The following is a 19,341-nucleotide window of genomic DNA, read 5'->3' on the forward strand; positions in this document are numbered from 1 at the left end:
GCAAGTCATCAGAATAAGGTAAATGCCCTGGCTATTGTAATCTATTGTGCTTTGTGTTTTGCGTTTAGTTTTATGATGTTGATATCCGAATGATATCAACATTGAACATTGTTATATAGTTTTTTTATTAATTAGAAGATGAATTCCATGTAGGGATAGATGCAGTAATCCCAACAAGCATTTTCTTATTTTAAAGGGGTCATGACATGGTTTTTTTTATTGTATTATTATGTTCCCTTAGGTGCAATTATAGTATTAATATATTTTTTTTTAAGAAAAACTTTTAAAATCTAGTGATTTATGACCTTTTCCCACCCTGTTTCTCATCCTCTGATTCAAACAGTCTGTTTTGGGGCGTTTCCATTTAAGACTTCAGTGTTAACGCTCACTGTTATGATTGGCTAACGTCAGTGCCTATGTATCAATTATTGACGCCCCAGCCAGAACAATATGCAAGTAAACTAAGTAAAAACACTGTGATTATTCATAATGAATGAAATTGCGCTTTAAAAAGTAGTTTAAAGTTTAAAATAGATTACTTACAGTTTAGCGTCGTCGTTGTTCCCAGAATAGTCGGCACGGACTTATCTTTGAGCAACAGTTTTCTGGCAAAGCCAGCATCATATTGAGATTTGTTCTCAAAACAGTCATCCTTAAAATGTACAGAACAAACGCTTAAGTTAACACTGCCGTGACTGGGACGTCCTCAAAAAATAAACTGCATCCATTTTTCCCTGACGTCTGGATCTTTCGGCAGCTTATTCAGAGGTTTTGTTTGACCACAGCCAGGAACAGCACATCTGTGTGGCATCGTAATTTTCCTGTGCACAAGTAGTCTCTGTCAGAGCACGCTGTCCATCGACTGAACACTTGTGAGGTGCATGGCGATACGAAATGAGCGTAGTTGTCTTGCGCTTAAATCGTAGTTATCTTGTGCTGGAGGCGGTCATATGCAAACGCTGTTACGTCACTTCTAACCGACACGTCACTTCTAACCATGAATCCAGAACGACCTGTATTTTGAGCTTGATTAAATAAATGATTCGTTTAGAATGGGGAGGACGTCTTAAAATATTAAACTTGCAGGACGTTTTAATGATACAAAGACCTCTTATATACCAAAAGATCAAGGCAAATTTGGTTTCTCATGTCATGACCCCTTTAAATAAAACAGTGTTTTTTTAGTTGGTAGATCTTATTGAGTTGGTCATTTAAAAGTAGATCATCACACAAAAAAGTGTGGGCACCCCTGTTCTAGGCCAATACTAATGTAGACATATATTGTATATACATTGAATACTGAGATATACTTTGTCACCCTGCCCTAACTGAGCCTGGTACTTGAGCACAAAAAGGTAGCATGGCCCGCTATGTCAACTGTGCCAGATGTAGTAAATACCAGCTGTGGAACCTGCTAACTTAACCTCACCACCACCAAAGCTGGCCACTACTAGCACAACAAAGAGAAACAAAATGAAATAGAGAGACTTGGAATAACTGCGGTATCCCTTGATTCACACCCCCTTTCAAGGTTATGAGAAAAACACAACCATGCGGTCCCCATATTGACACTTGTAGAAGAACCAGATGGTTTATTAGGACAAAATCCACAGAACTGCAAACAGGAATCTGTGGTGATATCTAGACAGCAGTGTGGGCAATGGCAAATATAGTGCTGATAGATATTACAAAATTGCTGAATTGAAAAAACACTTATTTTACACAATATTAACCCAAAAACACCCCCCAAAAAATGAATGAAAACCAAAATATTAATTGATATATAAAAGATGTTGGCAAAGCTTGGAACTTACACAAGAGGGAACTAAGACTGATAATTCTGTTAAAATGGAGATGTTATTGGCGGATGCTGGTAATCTCAAATTAGACAAATATTGGCCGATTAATCACTAGTCCGTTCAACCAGATTTGTAATCTGCATTATTATTGCATTATTTGTCTAATGGCTGTAATTTTTTCCAATTTCTGTGGGAAGAGGGTACTTTTGGAACTAAATCAGGGTTGGCCAGCCATCTTAAAGGTAACTATGTAGTTTAGAGCTAAACAGTGCAAAAGGAGGGAGAATTCTGATCACAGATCACACCTCCTCCAGACAGATGACTTAAATTCTATAAATTTTCTTGGCACACGCTGTCTGACCAGAGCAACTTACAAGAAAGATCATGGACCGTATCGTGATGATTACTTTCACAAGCAGTAAAGAAAGGATACAATCAGTAACAATAAAAAAAAGTCAAGGGCCAATTAGAACAGAGTGCTAAGTAAGACCCTAAATATGAAAGTTAATTATGTGCTCCGTCACCTTCAGCTGTGGTGCTCTTAAGGGCATCATGAGTTCGAATCCATCCCTCTCCATTTCCAGACACTCTCTTAAATGTAAACAGCAAATTAAGAGTCAGAGCGACTCCTATTGTCTCTTACTGCTAGACAAAAACAAACACATGGAAGACCATGTACCTTAAAGGTGAAATGTGTAATTTTCCTGCTTCTAGTGACACCAAATGGAACTGCAAAAATTATTGTTTTCAAACTGCCTTGCCAAACACTTCCCCTGTCTAACACTGGTTGAGAAACAAGAGAGTCCCACCTCAAACTCATGCCATTGGTTAAGCCAATTTTTCTATTTCCGGCTGGTCTGGATTAGATGTCTGCACTGGCCTTAATTTGAAACCCGAACCAGAGACCACCCTACCCGGCCCGAACGATACTGTCAGATTTTAAGCCCGAACCCGATAACTATCTAATTTCTTCTCCTAGCAAGTACTCTTGCAATAGGCTATATTTTATGTAAGCATACCGGCAACATTTGTAAAAGTACTGAAACAGTAAACATACACAGTTTTAACAAGGTACGGCAGCACATTAGTACACTAGAGTAGAATGAAGAAAAAAAGCATTGAGTTACCGTTTAATTGCTGAAACTTCACTTGGTGCAGAACCATCTGGAATAATATGAACAATGCAACAGTCTCCTCTTTACAGCCCGAACTTGTTTAGAATGATGAATCTTTCTGATAACTGCACTAAAAACAATCTAGATTCAGCACAAAGAATGAAACATAGCACAGGTGTCTCAAGTTCTCAACACGAGTTTTTGAAAAATTATTTTTAACTTGACATGGTGTTTAAAATGTGCCGGTCCTGCTCGAGACACTGAAGAAAAAGCATGATGTGGTACTAATGTCAAAGACATTCATCCAGCATGGGTTTAAACAATGGGGAAACAGCACGCAAAAACACAATTTGTGTTAGCGGCCCCCAACTTGTCTGTTCGCACGTGTCTGTGAGTGAGTGCGTGAGTGCGAAGTTCTGTAAGCCTCTTTATTTATTCAATAATTACAAACCTGACCCATACCTGAAGTCCTACTTGAAAAACTGACCTGAGACCAGCCTAAAACCCCTCGAGTTCTTGGGTCCCGTTGAGCCCGGGTCAGGTTGCAGACCTCTAGTACAGATGCTAAAACTCAATTATATACATTACCCTTAAGAACAGATGAGATTGACAAACCCAAAACAAGCACCAAATCTCCTTATTAATGCATACTTTGTAAAGTACATTTGTTAATATTAGTTCTACAGAGCAAGATAAAGGTTAAGGGAGAACGTGAACACGAATCATTGTTCAGTCTTTTAACATTTATTTGCGTTTATCTTTCACAAAGCCACTAAATCTCTTTCAGAGAAAGAGAATAAGAGGCAAACAATGTTGAGAGCTTTAAAATAAAGGGCAAGAGGGCAGGAACTGAATGCACATGAAAGAAATAAAGACAGGTGAATGCTATTGCAGATGATGCAGTGAGAACAGCTCACATTGAAAAGAGATAGATGGCATGTAGCTCTCATTCAAAATCTGTCACCTGGACTACCGCACGGATGAGAAAGATGAAGACAATGACCAAATGCTTATTCACTTTCTACTTTTGAAACACTCTATTTTACCCTCCTGTTCCTTGATGACTACCCGCTCTTGTCTCTTCAATGACGCAGAGCACTGCCAACAGACACGGTGACGAAAAACATGCTTGTCTGTCACCCTCTCATCCTCTCTAAATTTCTGTCTGCAGTGTAGGCATATGTGACGGCTGAAATTGGCATTCATTATGTTTAAATTTAAACGCTGCAACAGAGCTACTCTATAGAGTGTTGCGGGTCAAGAAGGTGGCCCCCATTATGTACAGACAAAGTTTCTGTCAGTACTTGATGGGACAGGACACGCAATCTTTCACAACATGCCTCTTGACATAGCAGAGAGACTAGCTGACTTACAGTCTTCATGTATTTATAAGCCAGTCATGTCTATGAATCATGTAAAACATCATTCTGAAAAACTCTTGCGAGATTTGCATTTGCTCCTACCAAGTTGGGGTTATCGATAGGGTTACGGTTCAGCCGGGAGCACACTGTACTTATACGATTTGTCAGACTGTTCAAGATGATCCCAGTGAGACCTTACTTAAAAGTCAAGGTACACTGTACATATTCAGACTGTATGATGCACATCATCACCAAGATTTTGGTCCTAATCATCCTGATCAACAGTGCTGACTGGGCGTTTCATCATATCTGGCCATTATAAAAGTATTCAATGCATGACTGTGATGTACTGTAACATTTCTGATACTGCCAAAACTTCGTTTCAGGCCAAGATTCATCACAAAAGCAATTAATCAGCCATCTGTAAACATGTCACACTATTAGGGATGCTGTGATTATATGGTTTCACTATTAACCGCAATTCAAAATGTCAGAGTTTATTTAACTGCAAGAATTTAGAATCCATGGTTAAATGCTTTATTCAGATGTGGCAAAACTAATATACATAATGTTTAAATATATATTATTAAAGAGTTAATGTAAGCCTAAATGTGAAAACTCTTGTGCCTGTGTGGGTACTGGAGCCGTTGCTATGGTTACAGACCATACAGGTGCTTAGCCAGGTGCCACGGGCTGAACGTGAACGTTCAATTCACGTGAAACTGGGGCTTACACACAAACTACAAAATATAATTTGATCTACCAGACTCATATCCACCAAAAAAAAAAAGTTACTTAAATCGGCAGTTAGAGAGCATTTAAATGACTGACTGAATACGACTGATGTATATTGTGCAGACAGAAGTCATAGAAAGAAACACATCTTACAATTTGGACAAGATGCTCCACTAGTCATCCAACAACAAACTAGTAAGTTTAACATTTTTAGCGTTGGTGATTTCAAAGTGATAAATAAAAAAAATGCTACTTTTTGTAATGTTTAAGCATGCTGACAGCACGTGACATCAACGACTGAACTTTGAAAGGTTGTGCGTTTTCTTCCTCATTATTATGCATAGTCCAAGATGATCCAAGATGTAGTCTACAAGATCCAAGATGGCGGTGTGCGCTGCTGAGGACCCGAGACTCCGTCTTCAGAGCAGGTGACAAGGCAGCCCTAAGAACATTGAGGGCCAAACTGTCCCAGGCCATCAGTGAGGCAAAGCACGCACACGCACCGAGAATCCATAGTCACTTCCAGGAAAGCAGCGACATGCGGCGCATGTGTCAGGGCATCCAGGCTATCACAAACTACAGGACAACATCAATTGCCCGTGACAAAGATGCCTCCCTTCCAGATGCGCTGAACGACTTCTACGCTCGGTTTGAGGCGCAGAACAACGTGGTGGCGAGGATGATCATCCCTCCTCCCAACGACCAGGTGCTCTGTCTTACCACGGCTGATGTGAGCAAAACGCTACACAGAGTCAACCCACAGAAGGCTGCTGGACCAGACATCATTCCTGGCAGAGTGCTTAGAGGATGTGCAGACCAGCTGGCAGATGATCTTACCGACATCTTTAACATCTCTCTGAGCAGTGCCGTCGTTCCAACGTGCTTCAAGGCCACCACCATCGTCCCCATGCCAAAGAAGTCTTCAGTGTCCTGCCTCAACGACTACCGTCCCGTCGCACTCACACCCATCATCATGAAGTGCTTCGAGAGGCTCGTCATGAGGCACATTAAGACCCAGCTGCCCCCCTCACTAGACCCACTGCAGTTCGCATATCCTCACAACCGTTAAACAGACGACGGCATCGCCACCACCCTCCATCTGGCCCTCACCCACCTAGATATAAAGGCCTTCTGGTTGGAGCGTGTGGTGATGGTCTTGTAGAAAGTGACATCATAAATTTTGAAGCACTTTGAATTTTACATTGGAGTGTCTCTTATTATATAATTCCTATTTATTGTTTGTGTATTTATCAGTTTTCTTATTGTAGGACTGCTCTTAGCTTCCACATATCCCCCAGAAATACATCCACAAAGATGTTCAGTTGTTACATTTTATGCATTTTTTGCATCAGTGCTATTGTACAATAGGAAGAATTGCAAATAATTGCAAATAATTTTTTCTCAGATGGTAATCTCACCGTCAAAAACTCTGACGCACTGCGGCATCCCTACACACTATGCGATCAAAGATTTCGCCCTATGACAAGACAAATCCTTTGCAATTCCTGAAAACAGTCTCAGATGGCAAAAGACCTACGACTAGGATAGTTGCAGCACTCCAAATAATACAGCGTATAAATGTTACACTCCCAAGAGTGTGCAGCATCGAACAAAGATTACCATCTTGACCAGAAAATGCATAATCTACTCAAACATGCTTTTGCTTGCATGAGCACCATGGCTCAATGTGTTGTGGCACATTCACTAACAGCTATACTTGAACTCAGATGACAAAAAGACACAATAAGAAATTATACATCAAATAACTCACCAATACAACTTTTTCAACTCCGTTTGCAAGTGACTCCGTTTCAAGCCAAACATGAAAGCATAATGTAAACACACAAATATTTCTGCTGGTATAACTTAATACACACAGTAGAAAAAAAGCTTCTTTGGGAGTTTTAGGAAGTTCGCAGCAACAAGGTATACAGTAGGTGTCATACTGACAAAATCTGCATTCCTCTATATCCTACTTTAAACTGCTTTCCCCTTCTCTTGCTCATTTGTCTTTTTATTCTTTAAATGATCCTCATATTGCATTAAATGAGAATCTCAGATCCTAAATAAGACAAACTTGGCAGTGAGTATTAATGCATAGGCTCTTGCCTGTAAGAATGCGAAAGTAGTTCCAGATGACGCTGCCTGTTTAAAAGGGGGTGGGGTGGGTGATAGTATTGATGGTTTCTTGGTGCCACTAGAGCTGCCACATAGGGCTTCCTGGTTCTGGTATAGTGGCTCTCTGATTCTGGGAGCAGAGCCAGAGTCACAATCCTACAGAAATCCTCGGATTAATTATGAACCAGATTCTACAGATCTCAAGATTGGCATATTATATCCCATTATCTTTCCTCACAACTGGAGGACTTACTTGCAGAACCTCCTTCAACTAGCCACATGGGAAAAAGTGCGAGTTGGGGGCAGAAAAAGAAAACTTCATATCTAAAAGGAAGAGTCTAAGTTCCTCCAAATCCCAGCAAAAAAAAAAAAAAAAACAATATGCTTAATTCGGCAACTGCAAAAATCTAGTGACTTTGAGAAGAAGCCAATATAGCTGCAGCACAGACAGTGTAGAGGATTTTACTCATGGGAGCATGCTTGTTATTCTGCCCCTGGTCCACTGACACAATGGGGAATGGGCACTGTTATCAGCCCTGCCTGAGATAGCAGGCTTGATGGGGTGGCCAGTCCACAGGGATCCCAGAGCTGAAGTTAATCAGGCAGAGACAGGTCTGGAGCAACCCTTGGGACTGACGCCGCTGCCTCCTCCTTCTCATCGTCCTCCATCTCCACCAGCCCCCGCCACCACCAAAGCTCGTCACAACCTCCACCGTAAGACTCTTCAGACAACATTTGCCCGGGTGTCGACAAAGGTCTCAAAAATAGACAGAAATTAGCTTCAGGTTTTTGAGTAACCAGCCAGCCATTGATCAAGGGTTGATGGCCAGGTGAATCGCTCTGCAAATTGAGAGCATAAAACATGTTGGAAGTTCAATGCAATTCTCAAGTTTTTGAATAGCCCGTAAAGCCCACTAGTGTCACCAAAATATAATAGCAAAATGAATGACTGCTTTCTCGAACATGCACTGTTAGTCACACAAACAGATAGTTACTCCCCAAACTCATGCCATAGGTTGAACAATGAGCTCGCTTACATGCTTAATAAGCCAACATGTAAAGTGTAATGGCTTAAACATTTTCTTTTATACAAAGCAAACATATTTTTCCCCATGCATGCAAACACTTTTACCGGTGTTCTTACTGGCTTATCCATGTGCAGAAGTGCTGTATGCATCCCTGTTTACATTTAATGATAAAAGCAGAGAATAATCTGATGATTTCAACTGTCATGTAAATGTTGTCAGGTTTTTTTGTTTGTTTTTGTTTTTTGTGTATTTCAGTGCATGTAAACAAGCTCATTTTTGCTTTGACACGCTTCACCTTTATGGAGTGAACTTGAAGTGTTAACCCAGTTAATAAAAACCCTAAACCCAAAATTTGCTTGCTGGATGCAACAATCTCAGGCCAAATTTTGATTAATTGCATGATGAAAAGATTACTTCACAAAACATTTACAATGGGACAAAACACAGGCCGGATACGATCTGACCTCCTGAACTTTGCATAGGGTCAAAGGTCAGGGGAAACCGGTCATTAATCCTCAAGACTAGAACTCAGGGGCAGGACATCAGAGCCTTTCAACCTTGCCCCAAGTCCCAAAGGTCCAGTAGCAAATCCATGAGACTGAGCCAGAGTTTACTCAGAAATGGCCACAAAGCATTTCAAACAGTCAATCCGTACAGCTGGTCAACCGTACAGAGTGGGTGTTGTCAGAACATTCATTTCAAGAATCCCAGGTGTCCATTGGGTGTTAGAAATGATTAGGCATACAGATTAATTGAACACACGACAGACTTAATTAAGCATACCCTTTAATTAACCATGTAATTAATCTTTTAGAAGCCGTACACACATGCGCCAAGCGAACACCTGGATTCCAATTGGTCAAAACTTTGCCAGGCGGCTGACAGGTACTTGTAGCAGTTCTCCACTAACAAGTCCAGCAAATTAAATGTCTGAGGCAATAATAGAAGTATAATCCCTTTCATGACTCAAGGCCCAAGATTTGGCACAGGTAAGAATCCGGTGCAAGCAGTTAGCAGTAAATCACGGTTCCTTTAATATAATGTTTGACACATTATCCTCCTCTAGAGTGCATTCAAAAGGTTTTAACACTGGTAATGTGGCGGGTAAAATATATATTTATATTTGACGCTAACATATTGCCAAAGAAAACAGGCAGAGTGGAAAAGAGGTTCTCAGCATGCTCTGCAAACTGTAGATACCCAGGCACTAACACTGAAAATCTTCAAGACCGAGCCCAAGGTTTGAGCAAGGGTCAGTGTTTGTGGTCACATTAACATGGTTGTTTGCTGTTAGAAAGCTACATCAACAATGATCTACCCTTCTGGGAGGAGTTCAGAGGCTGTCCACACATGCTACTCCAGTTCTTCATTAGAAACACTGCCGGACATAAGGTCCAACACCGATGAAGGGGTCAAAAATGTCAGGGTGCAGCCCTTTAAGGCTGACCCTAGTTGGCCTGGTCTACTCTAAATCCTGCACAGCACACTCAAACAGCTGGGTTATGAAAGCCTAAACTTTATTAGAACCATAAGAAAATGGACAAAGGAGTAAACCAGTACACTGGCAATAAAGTCAATACAAAATTCTGAAAAATTTGTAGATCACAATATTTTCTGTTTTTACATTTTCCAAAAATAGATCCTTAGCCCTGCAGCTTAACTTGGTGCTGCAATTCAAACATTGTTGAAAACATTTATAGCACATGAGGTAAAAAAGACAGACCACTAGTGATCTTTTTTTCTATTTGTATTTTCTGATTTTAAACTAAAATAATTTGTTCCAAATTATAGTATCAGCATATCTATTGAAAGAAAAGTTTAAACAAAAAAATGCCGTGTCTTACAGAATTTAATAGTATTTGGTACATCTCCTTTCAGCTTTAAAGATAGCATGCACACAAGCTGGCATGGACTTCACAAGTTTGTACAAAACCTGATGATACGTGTTATTCAGCATGATCTGGGAAAGTTTCAAAGGGCATCTTGTGAAGAAATCTGACCTTTAAAAGTTAACATGATAATTTTCATAAATTTGCTTACATTATATTAGTGAGTTAGAAATAGTGCAGCATCTTAAATATTTATTCTATACATCATGTAATAATGTTCCACTGTTGTAATTTTTTTTACAATAAAATATTAGTTCCAGGCTTAAATTATATATTTATAAATGGTAAATGGTCTGCACTTATATAGCGCCCTTTTTAACCTTAGAGGTTACCAAAGCGCTTTACACCGTGTCCCATTCACACACACAATCACACTCACACAACAATGGCGGCAGAGCCAGCCATTGGGAGCAACTTGGGGTTCAGTGTCTTGCCCAAGGACACTTCGGCATGTGGAGTCATGTTGGCCGGGAATCGAACCGCCAACCTTGCGATTAGCGGCCGACCTGCTCTACCACCTGAGCCACAGCCGCATTTCCTGACATTTAATCGTAGAAAACTAGGCTGCCCCCTAATAGTCGACCAAACGTTAGTCAATGAGAAGAGGCTTATTTGACCAAATTGTAATAAGTCGGTTGGTCGTAGAAAAAAGAAACTCAACAGGAAGTGGCGATGTCATGCTGTCCGTGACGGAAAGATAGTTAACACGGCTGGTCCATGTGGTAATTATGTTGGGCAGGAAATCCAAACATTCGCCTATCATTCATCGACCTCAAACGTGGCTTATCATTTGAAACATGCAAGTAGTAGCCACTTTACATGGCCCCATGCTCTAACGTTAACCTAAATATATGTGCGCTATTATTAGGCGTTATATAAGTGTTTGTGTGGAGTGTGGAAGCTAAATTAGTACCGTGCTTACTGCATGACATTTTTAACTTATCTTGCATTACTCTCTATAGGCGCATGCACTATACTGCGGAGATCACGAGTCAGCGTCATCAATTTCATCTTTGCAGCTGACACGGACTCAGAAAATTTATTTTGATTTTGAAAAGGGGGATTTCTTTTGATTTTTCTGTGATGTCAAGCAAAGAGTCACTAAGTTTGAAGGTAGGCCTTAAAATACTTCCACAGATACACCTCCAATTAGACTATCAGCTAAAGGCTTGACATTATTTCCTGGAATTTTTCAAGCTGCTTAAAGGCACAGTTAACTAGTGAATGTAAACTTCTGACCCACTGGAATTGTGGTATATTCAATTAAGTGAAACAATCTGTCTGTAAAGGGTTGTGGGAAAAATTACTCATGTCATGCACAAAGTAGGTGTCCTAAACAACTTACCAAAACTACATTTTGGTAATATGAAATCTGAGGAGTGGATATAAAATTAGTTTTTTAGTATTTAAACTTCTGACTTCAACTGTGTTTTTGTGTGTGTGTGTGTGTGTATGTGTATGTGTATGTGTATGTATATATATATATCACACATTTTCAAAAAGACAAAAGGCAAGGGCATATTTCAGAACTAAAAGACGGAATGATGACCCAAAGCATAAGCTAAACAGCACTGCTAACTGCAATCTCATAGTAAAGTTGCTCATTTTGGTGTAACCCCACACCAAGACAAGAACCTCAAGTTATATCTAACACCACAGGCTTCAACTCCATTGCTTCAACAGTGAAGATAAAAAAGGAACTTACATAGTCGTGGAAAGCCTTGGCCTCGCTGGAATGTTCACATGTCTCCCGTCGATCTGGAGCTGCACAGTACAGATCCCAGAATACACTGCAAAATAAGGCAGAATAAACAAAGCTGAGTATCAAATACATGGATGAACTTTACAGAACTAGACAGCTGTCTTGTCAACGCACAAACAGGCTGTGGTCCACTTTACAACAAGGCCATGTGAAAACGGTATGGTCATGAAGTACAAGTATTTCAAAATATTGTGATATTGTACCTCATGATTCTGTATAATCTTCCAAGAATCTATTTGCTTAGTATAATTAATTAACTATAACTAAGGATTTTTCACATTCATATTTTGGGGGAAAAAGAGATTAAGCACCACTCAGAGCAAGAATGGTGAAAACCCATTAGGTCAATGAACACGGAGTTCTATTAGACCAAAACGCAGAACAAGCAAAGTATATAAGTGTATACCCAGTTTAGTTTGGAAGAATGTCTGTACAGATCCTCTGCTAGAATGCAAGTTTTTACTTAATGATGATAAACATGGTGGAAACAAGGTACTTATTCCCTCGTGTCTTTTTATTTTTTACTGACACTAACATCACTATGCGCTACGATTCTATGTTCTACAATGAAATTAAGCAGGACAGTCATAAAGTACTTAAGTCAAATGAAGATGAGTGAGAAACAAGCAAGTCAAATATCGCAATACGTCACAGTTTTGAATCAAAATAAAGAAATCGCAACATCATTGAATCGCAACCAGTTATCAATATAATATCGTAAGTTCCTGATGATTCCAAACTCTAGTTCGAGGCCCAGTTTTCCTTCGTCCAACTATCCTGAACTAAAATCAGCTTCTATTCTCAAATTATAATCTTTACCACTTTGAGTAACAATGTAAAACAGATTTTCTATCAGTATCACCCATTAGAACTTGTCAGATTCTTTCAAAGCTAGGTCACTGCATCATAACCCATGGATAGCTTCCCACTTTATGAGGTGCGACCTGTGTGGCCAATCAATTAGGCTTGATATTTGTTAATTATGGAAATACAGTCCTTAAGGGCTGCTAGGGGGAGTAGGTTTCACTCCAAATGGTCCCTTAATTACTTAATTGATAATAAGTCCCTGTTAAACAGGTCGGGATTAAACCGCTCTCACTCTTAAGATATTGATTTAATGGATGCTTCATAAAAGCTGCTGAAACAGGACTTAACAAAACTAATGCAAGATGTTCTATCTTCCGAGGCAGCACTTTCTTCTGCTGTGCATTATTTTTGCTGATGCAACAAAATTAGACTTCTATTCTGAATGTGGTAAAAAGCTTACGCTTGATGTGACAGATTGCAAAAAGGACAAAATAGGCCACTCACGGCAAAGCGACAGGTCAATGGGGCTAATCAGCTTCCTCCCATTTCAAATATTGTGCAGTGCAAACTATTGTGTTCATGAGCATAACGTAAAGGATAGCTTATGACAGGTTTTATAAATCACTCAGTGTTTATGGGTGAAATACGAGTGCAAGTTAAACAAAGCCTAGCTCATCAACCAACAGAGAAAATCAAACGCAAGAATTTGAAGATTCAGACACTTAAAGTCACACTTAAAAAAAATCTTCAAGTCACTGTTTAACATTCAAGATATATAAACCAAGTGGCATCTGCGAACAAATGATGCTAGAGCTTATCTCAGAACAAACTTCACTTTTCTGAGCCATTTAAGCCACTTTATCCAACTGGTTTAAAGGTGTTTTTTAGTGTATGTATGACGTCATATCCACTCAAGTGCACATGCATCCTAGCAGAATATCCAGAGGTATAGTTCATCATGACATTAACTACACTGTCAAATCTAATTCGTTGACCTTACTTTGATTTCTCAATTAAATCGGTTTGCATACTAAGTAAACATACTTATTTGGCTCAAGTAAACTGAACTTAATTTTTGTAATGTTAACTAGTTACAAGTAAGCTCAACTCATCTATGATTAAATTATTGTTGTTTTGATTGATTTAAATTGAGTTATAACATGTCTTATACAGTATAAGGGAAATTGTGACTAGACACTAGGTTAGCCATATGGCACACTGGACTCTACTTCTTAGTGCACATAAATCTGCACTTATGTAAATCTCAATTATCAACCAGCTACAAGACAAAAACAATAGTCATAAGAATTCAAACTAAATACATTTTTTAAATAAAACAATTTTTACTACATAAGCTCCCATGTTTCGACCAAACAAACATAATTTATTCAAGCGCAAGGGTTTATGGGTATTCCACACAGCCGTCATTTTGTACTTGGTAATTTTGAGTTCGTAGTACTTGAAGAAGTTTAAAGAACTGTATTTGAGTTATGAGTCCAAAATGTGACATTTTAAGTAATATTTAATTAGGAACACTTAAATGTTTTTATTAATGACAATTTTAAGACGTAGAGAGTAACAGTAACTTAATTAAAACAAGTAAGAATAGTACAAACTTATGAGTAAGTTGAGTAAACCTTTTTTTTTATATATATAATTTGAGACTACTACTATTAGTATTTACCGAGGACATGCTCCTTCACAACCAGAAAGTGTCCAAAAAACATTTGTCTTATTTTGAAGATATATTATTTTATCATTTGAAAGTAGATGAAAGTAAGTTTCTACTATATTTCTTTAAATAAAAAGCCACTTGGTTTGCTATACAGTTATATAATGAGAAGACATTCGTACACTTAAGTATCCTTTAATTTTTGGGGCCATTGTACATGCAGATTAGACTCAAAAGCATATCTCTAATAATGGTTAAAATGATCTACTCTGCATTATAGTTGAGGGAAAAGATGGAAGGAGATAGCCAAGACACAAAAGATGTAGATGTAGTATAAAAGAAGTAGAATCCAAAGACAACGTGACGACAAGGACCGTAGGTGAATTAGTGACTGAGACTGAATGAGGAGGTACAATACATTAACACCACAAATCCTATAGAAGCCATAAACCAGGAGACAAATAAAACGTGAAAGGAAAGAGAGAAAAAAAAACAAGAAAGGCACTTTGACAGGAGGACGTCATGCCTGTTCAGCAGCCCTCAGTCATTCCACAATAAAGCCGGTCTGCATTATCATATCTATCAGCTGCCGTTAAAGAGACTGCTGCTTTGTCAGAGAGCTGCTGGAGGGAGACAGCAAGACCATCTCAAATCCAATCAGGGTGCAGGGGAAATGAAATAAGACGCCAGTTACACTTTGTTACTGAAAATCATCAACTAGGAAAACATCAAGGTGGGAGGAATGGCAACTGCGGGCTGCATTTTTGAAAAAAGTGACTTTGATTATATTGATTGAACCAGGGAAACTATTTAATGCTTTTGAACATTTGCATGGGATCAATACCCAACAGGAGTTGTAGGAAATAGAGTTGGGTCTTCAACCCAACCCAGTTGGGGGGGGGGGGGTTCATACGAAATCGAAGAACGAACAGCTGTGGGGGCCTGGGTAGCTCAGCGACGCTGACTGCCACACCTGGAGTCACAAGTTTGAAACAATGGTGTGCCGAGTGACTCCAGCCAGGTCACCAAATTGGCCCTGTTGCTAGAGAGGGTAGAGTCAAATGGAGTAACCTCCTCACGGTCATGATTAAGTGGTTCTTGCTCTCAATGGAGCACGTAGTAAGTTGTGCATGGATCGCAGAGAGTAGAATAAGCCTCCACGTGGAGTCTCTACAATGTCACAACGAGCCATGTGATAAGATGCGTGGATTGGAGGTCTTAGAAGCGGAGGCAACTGAGACTTGTCCTCCACCACCAGGATTGAGGTGAGATACCGTGCCACCACAAGGACCTACTAAGTAGTGGGAATTGGGCATTCTAAATTGTGAGAAAAGGGGATAACATTTTAAAAAAGGTGAAAAAGAAGAACGAACAGGTGTGACATCATTTAGAACAACATCTGTCCAAAAAGGTGTTTTTTAGTTTGTTTTGGTGGTTCGTATCAGCGCGCAGGGGCAAACTTTTAGGCTGCTTACATTCTTCAGTTAGTCAAAATCAATCAACACGAACACGGCGTGTAGAGTTACTAGTGAGCTGGTGCAAATTCACATAGAAAGATTTTGCAAGAGCATGTCATGTGATTTGTTTTTTTGTTTATTTAGTCTACAAAAGGAATCAAATATACTCAAATACTCTCAAGTGCTCATTCACTCATGTGCCATCTGCAGCAAGAAAGCCATTCACACATCTGCCCAAAGACATGCCTCTCTTATCATAATTCTTTTGTCTGTTTTTTCCACATTAACAATCTTTTATACACCCATTTTGCAGTAGAATCATCATAAATTACAATAACGTTTGAGTGTAATCGGCTTATATTATGGCCGCAAATAGCATGTTGTTAGCTCAATAGCTCCGTGAATTCAGAATCTAAACAATACAAATAAACATAACTACTGCATGTATAACTTTAAATCATCATTGTGGTTAAAACGGTTTATTTTACTGACCTTATGTGAATTCTACTCATAAAATGATTGATCATTGAGAACACATTTTATTGTCACATTAGTTAAGGCTTTAAATGTCTTGTGTCCTCATATTTATAATGTACCTCTAAATGCCACCCCACAGCGTTGTGGCCAGTGTCTGAATGTTCGCAAACATCATACCGTTGCTTGGCTGTTTCGAACTTCTTTTTACCCCTGATCGAAGAACGAATAAGAACTTGTATGGAAGTATATTGAGGCCTTTAATTGCCCGTGCAAAAAAATCCCCACCCCCAAATATTTATGATTTTATGGTCCCTAGATGCAACTTAGATGCCTTCTTCAATTTAAATCTACGGGAGTATGCAAATACAGATGCGAACACTTGGCCAACACATTGCCAGACAGCGTCCAGTTGAATATGCTTAATTATGTGCGTTCTTGTGTTACTGTGGTGGTATCAAACTTCAGTACTCAAGGGGGCAATGGAGTTTCCTTTACAATTCTGTGCCATAAAACAAGATACGTTATTACACTGGTAAATTGCGATACATATATTGACTAACTTACTTACTCAGCAATATTCTCTTCAAACTGTTGGCTAGTAGTAGTTGACTTGACAGACCAACCTCAGTGTAGAAGCAGCAGTTCACAATAATGGTGGATACAGAGATGAAAACGCATACTTGCATTGTGTTATGAATTGCAGTATGACATATTTTGGAACAACAATGCACATAGCATCTGCGTTCACGTACTTGCATATAGTATGTTTGCATAGAGCAGAGCGCACGTGACGCAAATTTTGTCATCATAACATTACATACAGACTGTCCATGTGCTGCTTAGCTGACTCTGCTAAAAGAGTATCACAAATCAGAAGTAGTGTGCATGTGTCTAACATGTCCGGTCAAAAGAGCATTCTTTGCAAGGCTGAGAACTAAATCATGCGTGAGATGGAATGACGCACAGAAAACCAAAGTATGCAGAAGAGAGAAATGTAGGAAGACAATAAATAAAAGTAATAATGGCTTCAGGTCTATTTATTACCTCACTAAGTTTTCATTTGCTCTCACCATCAATGATCTATTGTATAACACAACTTGACAAAAGAGTATATCAGCATATAATGTAAATCAGCTGCTTTGTAATTTCCAGGAAGTCTCCCTATACTCGGATCTAACAGATGTAAACTTCTAAAGTCAAATAAAATGATAGTAAAAAAAATATGTAGTATGATTTTTCTTGATAATTCAATGTTTTCTGTATCTTACATTTACATCCAAGGCACCAATAATGTCCACAACACCCAGTCACTTTTTGTTTTAATCAACTATCGGTTTCCTGCGTTTTGTGGTTGAGCTCAAATTAAAGTGTTTTGGAAGTAAACGCTTTTGTTTGGTTTTTCTGTCGTCTCTACTGATCACAATGAGTAATGTCAGCCTGGGGCCATCTGAATGTAAATCCATGCTGCAAAAAATTTTTGTTGCTTGACTTTCTCTCTTCTGTGGCCAAACATAGACATTGATTAAATAAATCTATGCACAAGATTAATCGCAAACGGTCGCACTTTTTTGCGATCCACACCTGCACCCTGCCTAAACCAACACCCCCCAATGCACCCCTTGCTCGCCTTACAACAGATGTAGATGACTGCCCCTCACACCAAACATTGTCAACCCCCCCCCCCCTTTCTGCCCCACCCCCGAGCCTGGTGCTACCATTCAAACCCCCTTACAACAGGAAACTGCCTTAGACAGAAGAAAAAAAATTAAGTAAGGGGGCAGGGGAGGAGATTTGGCTGTTTAACACAAAGAAGACGGGAATGCAAGGAGTTAATCCTTTTGAGGGCTCTTCCGCAAACAAAGCAAAGGCCTCCAGACAAAGGTTGTTGGGGGGGGGTATGCATAGGGGGGAGGGGTTGGTTTTTGCTTTACCATCTGGCCCTTTTGTTTGGGGGAGGGGGTTGGTGAAGGAGGCGTTACCAATCGGCCCCTCTGAGTCCCTGAAACCCTGTCACGACCCCCACCTCCATGTGCTATGGGCCCAGACGGATGCCCCTCCGATGGGGTCAACACCACAGAGGGACCCTTCAAACCCTACTAGACACCAAATAATCTCTCAGAGGGGAGCCGATAATCTAAGACTGAGAATAAATTGTGCAAAATGAGCATGGTGCTCTGTGTGAACGTGGTCTATAATACATTGATCTCATTCTTAAGGAACAAGCCAAGAACATAACAGGAAAATGACCCTGGCATTTACAGTTGAAGTCATCACATTACCAGTGGATCAGAAGTTTATATACAATTTGTTAGTATTTGGTGGCATTGCCTTCAAATTGTTTAACTTGGGTCAAACCTTTTGGGTAGCCTTCCACAAGCTTCTCACAATAAGTTGCTGGAATTTTGGCCCAATCCTCCTGACAGAACTGGTGTAACAGAGTCAGTTTTGTAGGACTCCTTGCTCGCACATGCTTTTTCAGTTCTGCCCATATATTTTCTATCAAATTGAGGTCAGGCTTTTGTGATGGCCACTCCAGTACCTTGAATTTTTGTTGTCCTGAATTTGTTGTTGTAAGCCATTTTGCCACAACTTTGGAGGTATGCTTGGGGTTATTGTCCATTTGGAAGACCCATTTGCTACCAAGCTTTAACTTACTGGCTGAAGTCTTGAGATGTTGCTTCAATATATCCACATAATTTTACTTCCTCATGAGGCCATCAATTTTGTGAAGTGCACCAGTCCCTCCTGCAGCAAAGCACCTCCACAACACGCTGCTGCCACCCCCATGCTTCATGGTTGGGATGGTGTTCTTTGGCTTGCAAGCCTTACCTTTTTTTCTCTAAACATAACGATGGTCATTATGGCCAAATAGTTACATTTTTGTTTCATCAGATCAGAGGAAATTAAGTAAGATCTTTGTCCCCATGTGCACTTTAAAACTGTAGTCTGACTTTTTTATGGCAGTTTTGGAGTATTGGCTTCTTCCTTACTGAGCAGCCTTTCAGGTTCTGTCGATATAGAACTCGTTTAAACTGTGTATATAGATATTGTATACCTGTTTCCTCCAGCATCTTCACAAGATCCTTTGCTATTGTCCTGGGATTGATTCACTTAAATCTGT

General features: G+C 39.6%; 1 protein-coding gene across 2 annotated transcripts in view; it reads right to left on the bottom strand.

The window, feature by feature from the left end:
• Positions 1 to 19,341, bottom strand: part of LOC127639683 (single-stranded DNA-binding protein 3-like) — a 101,298-nt gene that overhangs the window by 44,876 nt on the left and 37,081 nt on the right. For both annotated transcript variants that reach the window (XM_052121830.1, XM_052121831.1), the window contains exon 4: positions 11,751 to 11,835. In XM_052121830.1, the coding sequence (XP_051977790.1) occupies positions 11,751 to 11,835 (85 nt within the window). The remainder of the gene's footprint in view (positions 1 to 11,750; positions 11,836 to 19,341) is intronic.

Source organism: Xyrauchen texanus, chromosome 48, assembly GCF_025860055.1.
Source record: "Xyrauchen texanus isolate HMW12.3.18 chromosome 48, RBS_HiC_50CHRs, whole genome shotgun sequence".
In the NCBI taxonomy this organism is placed as follows: Eukaryota; Metazoa; Chordata; class Actinopteri; order Cypriniformes; family Catostomidae; genus Xyrauchen; species Xyrauchen texanus.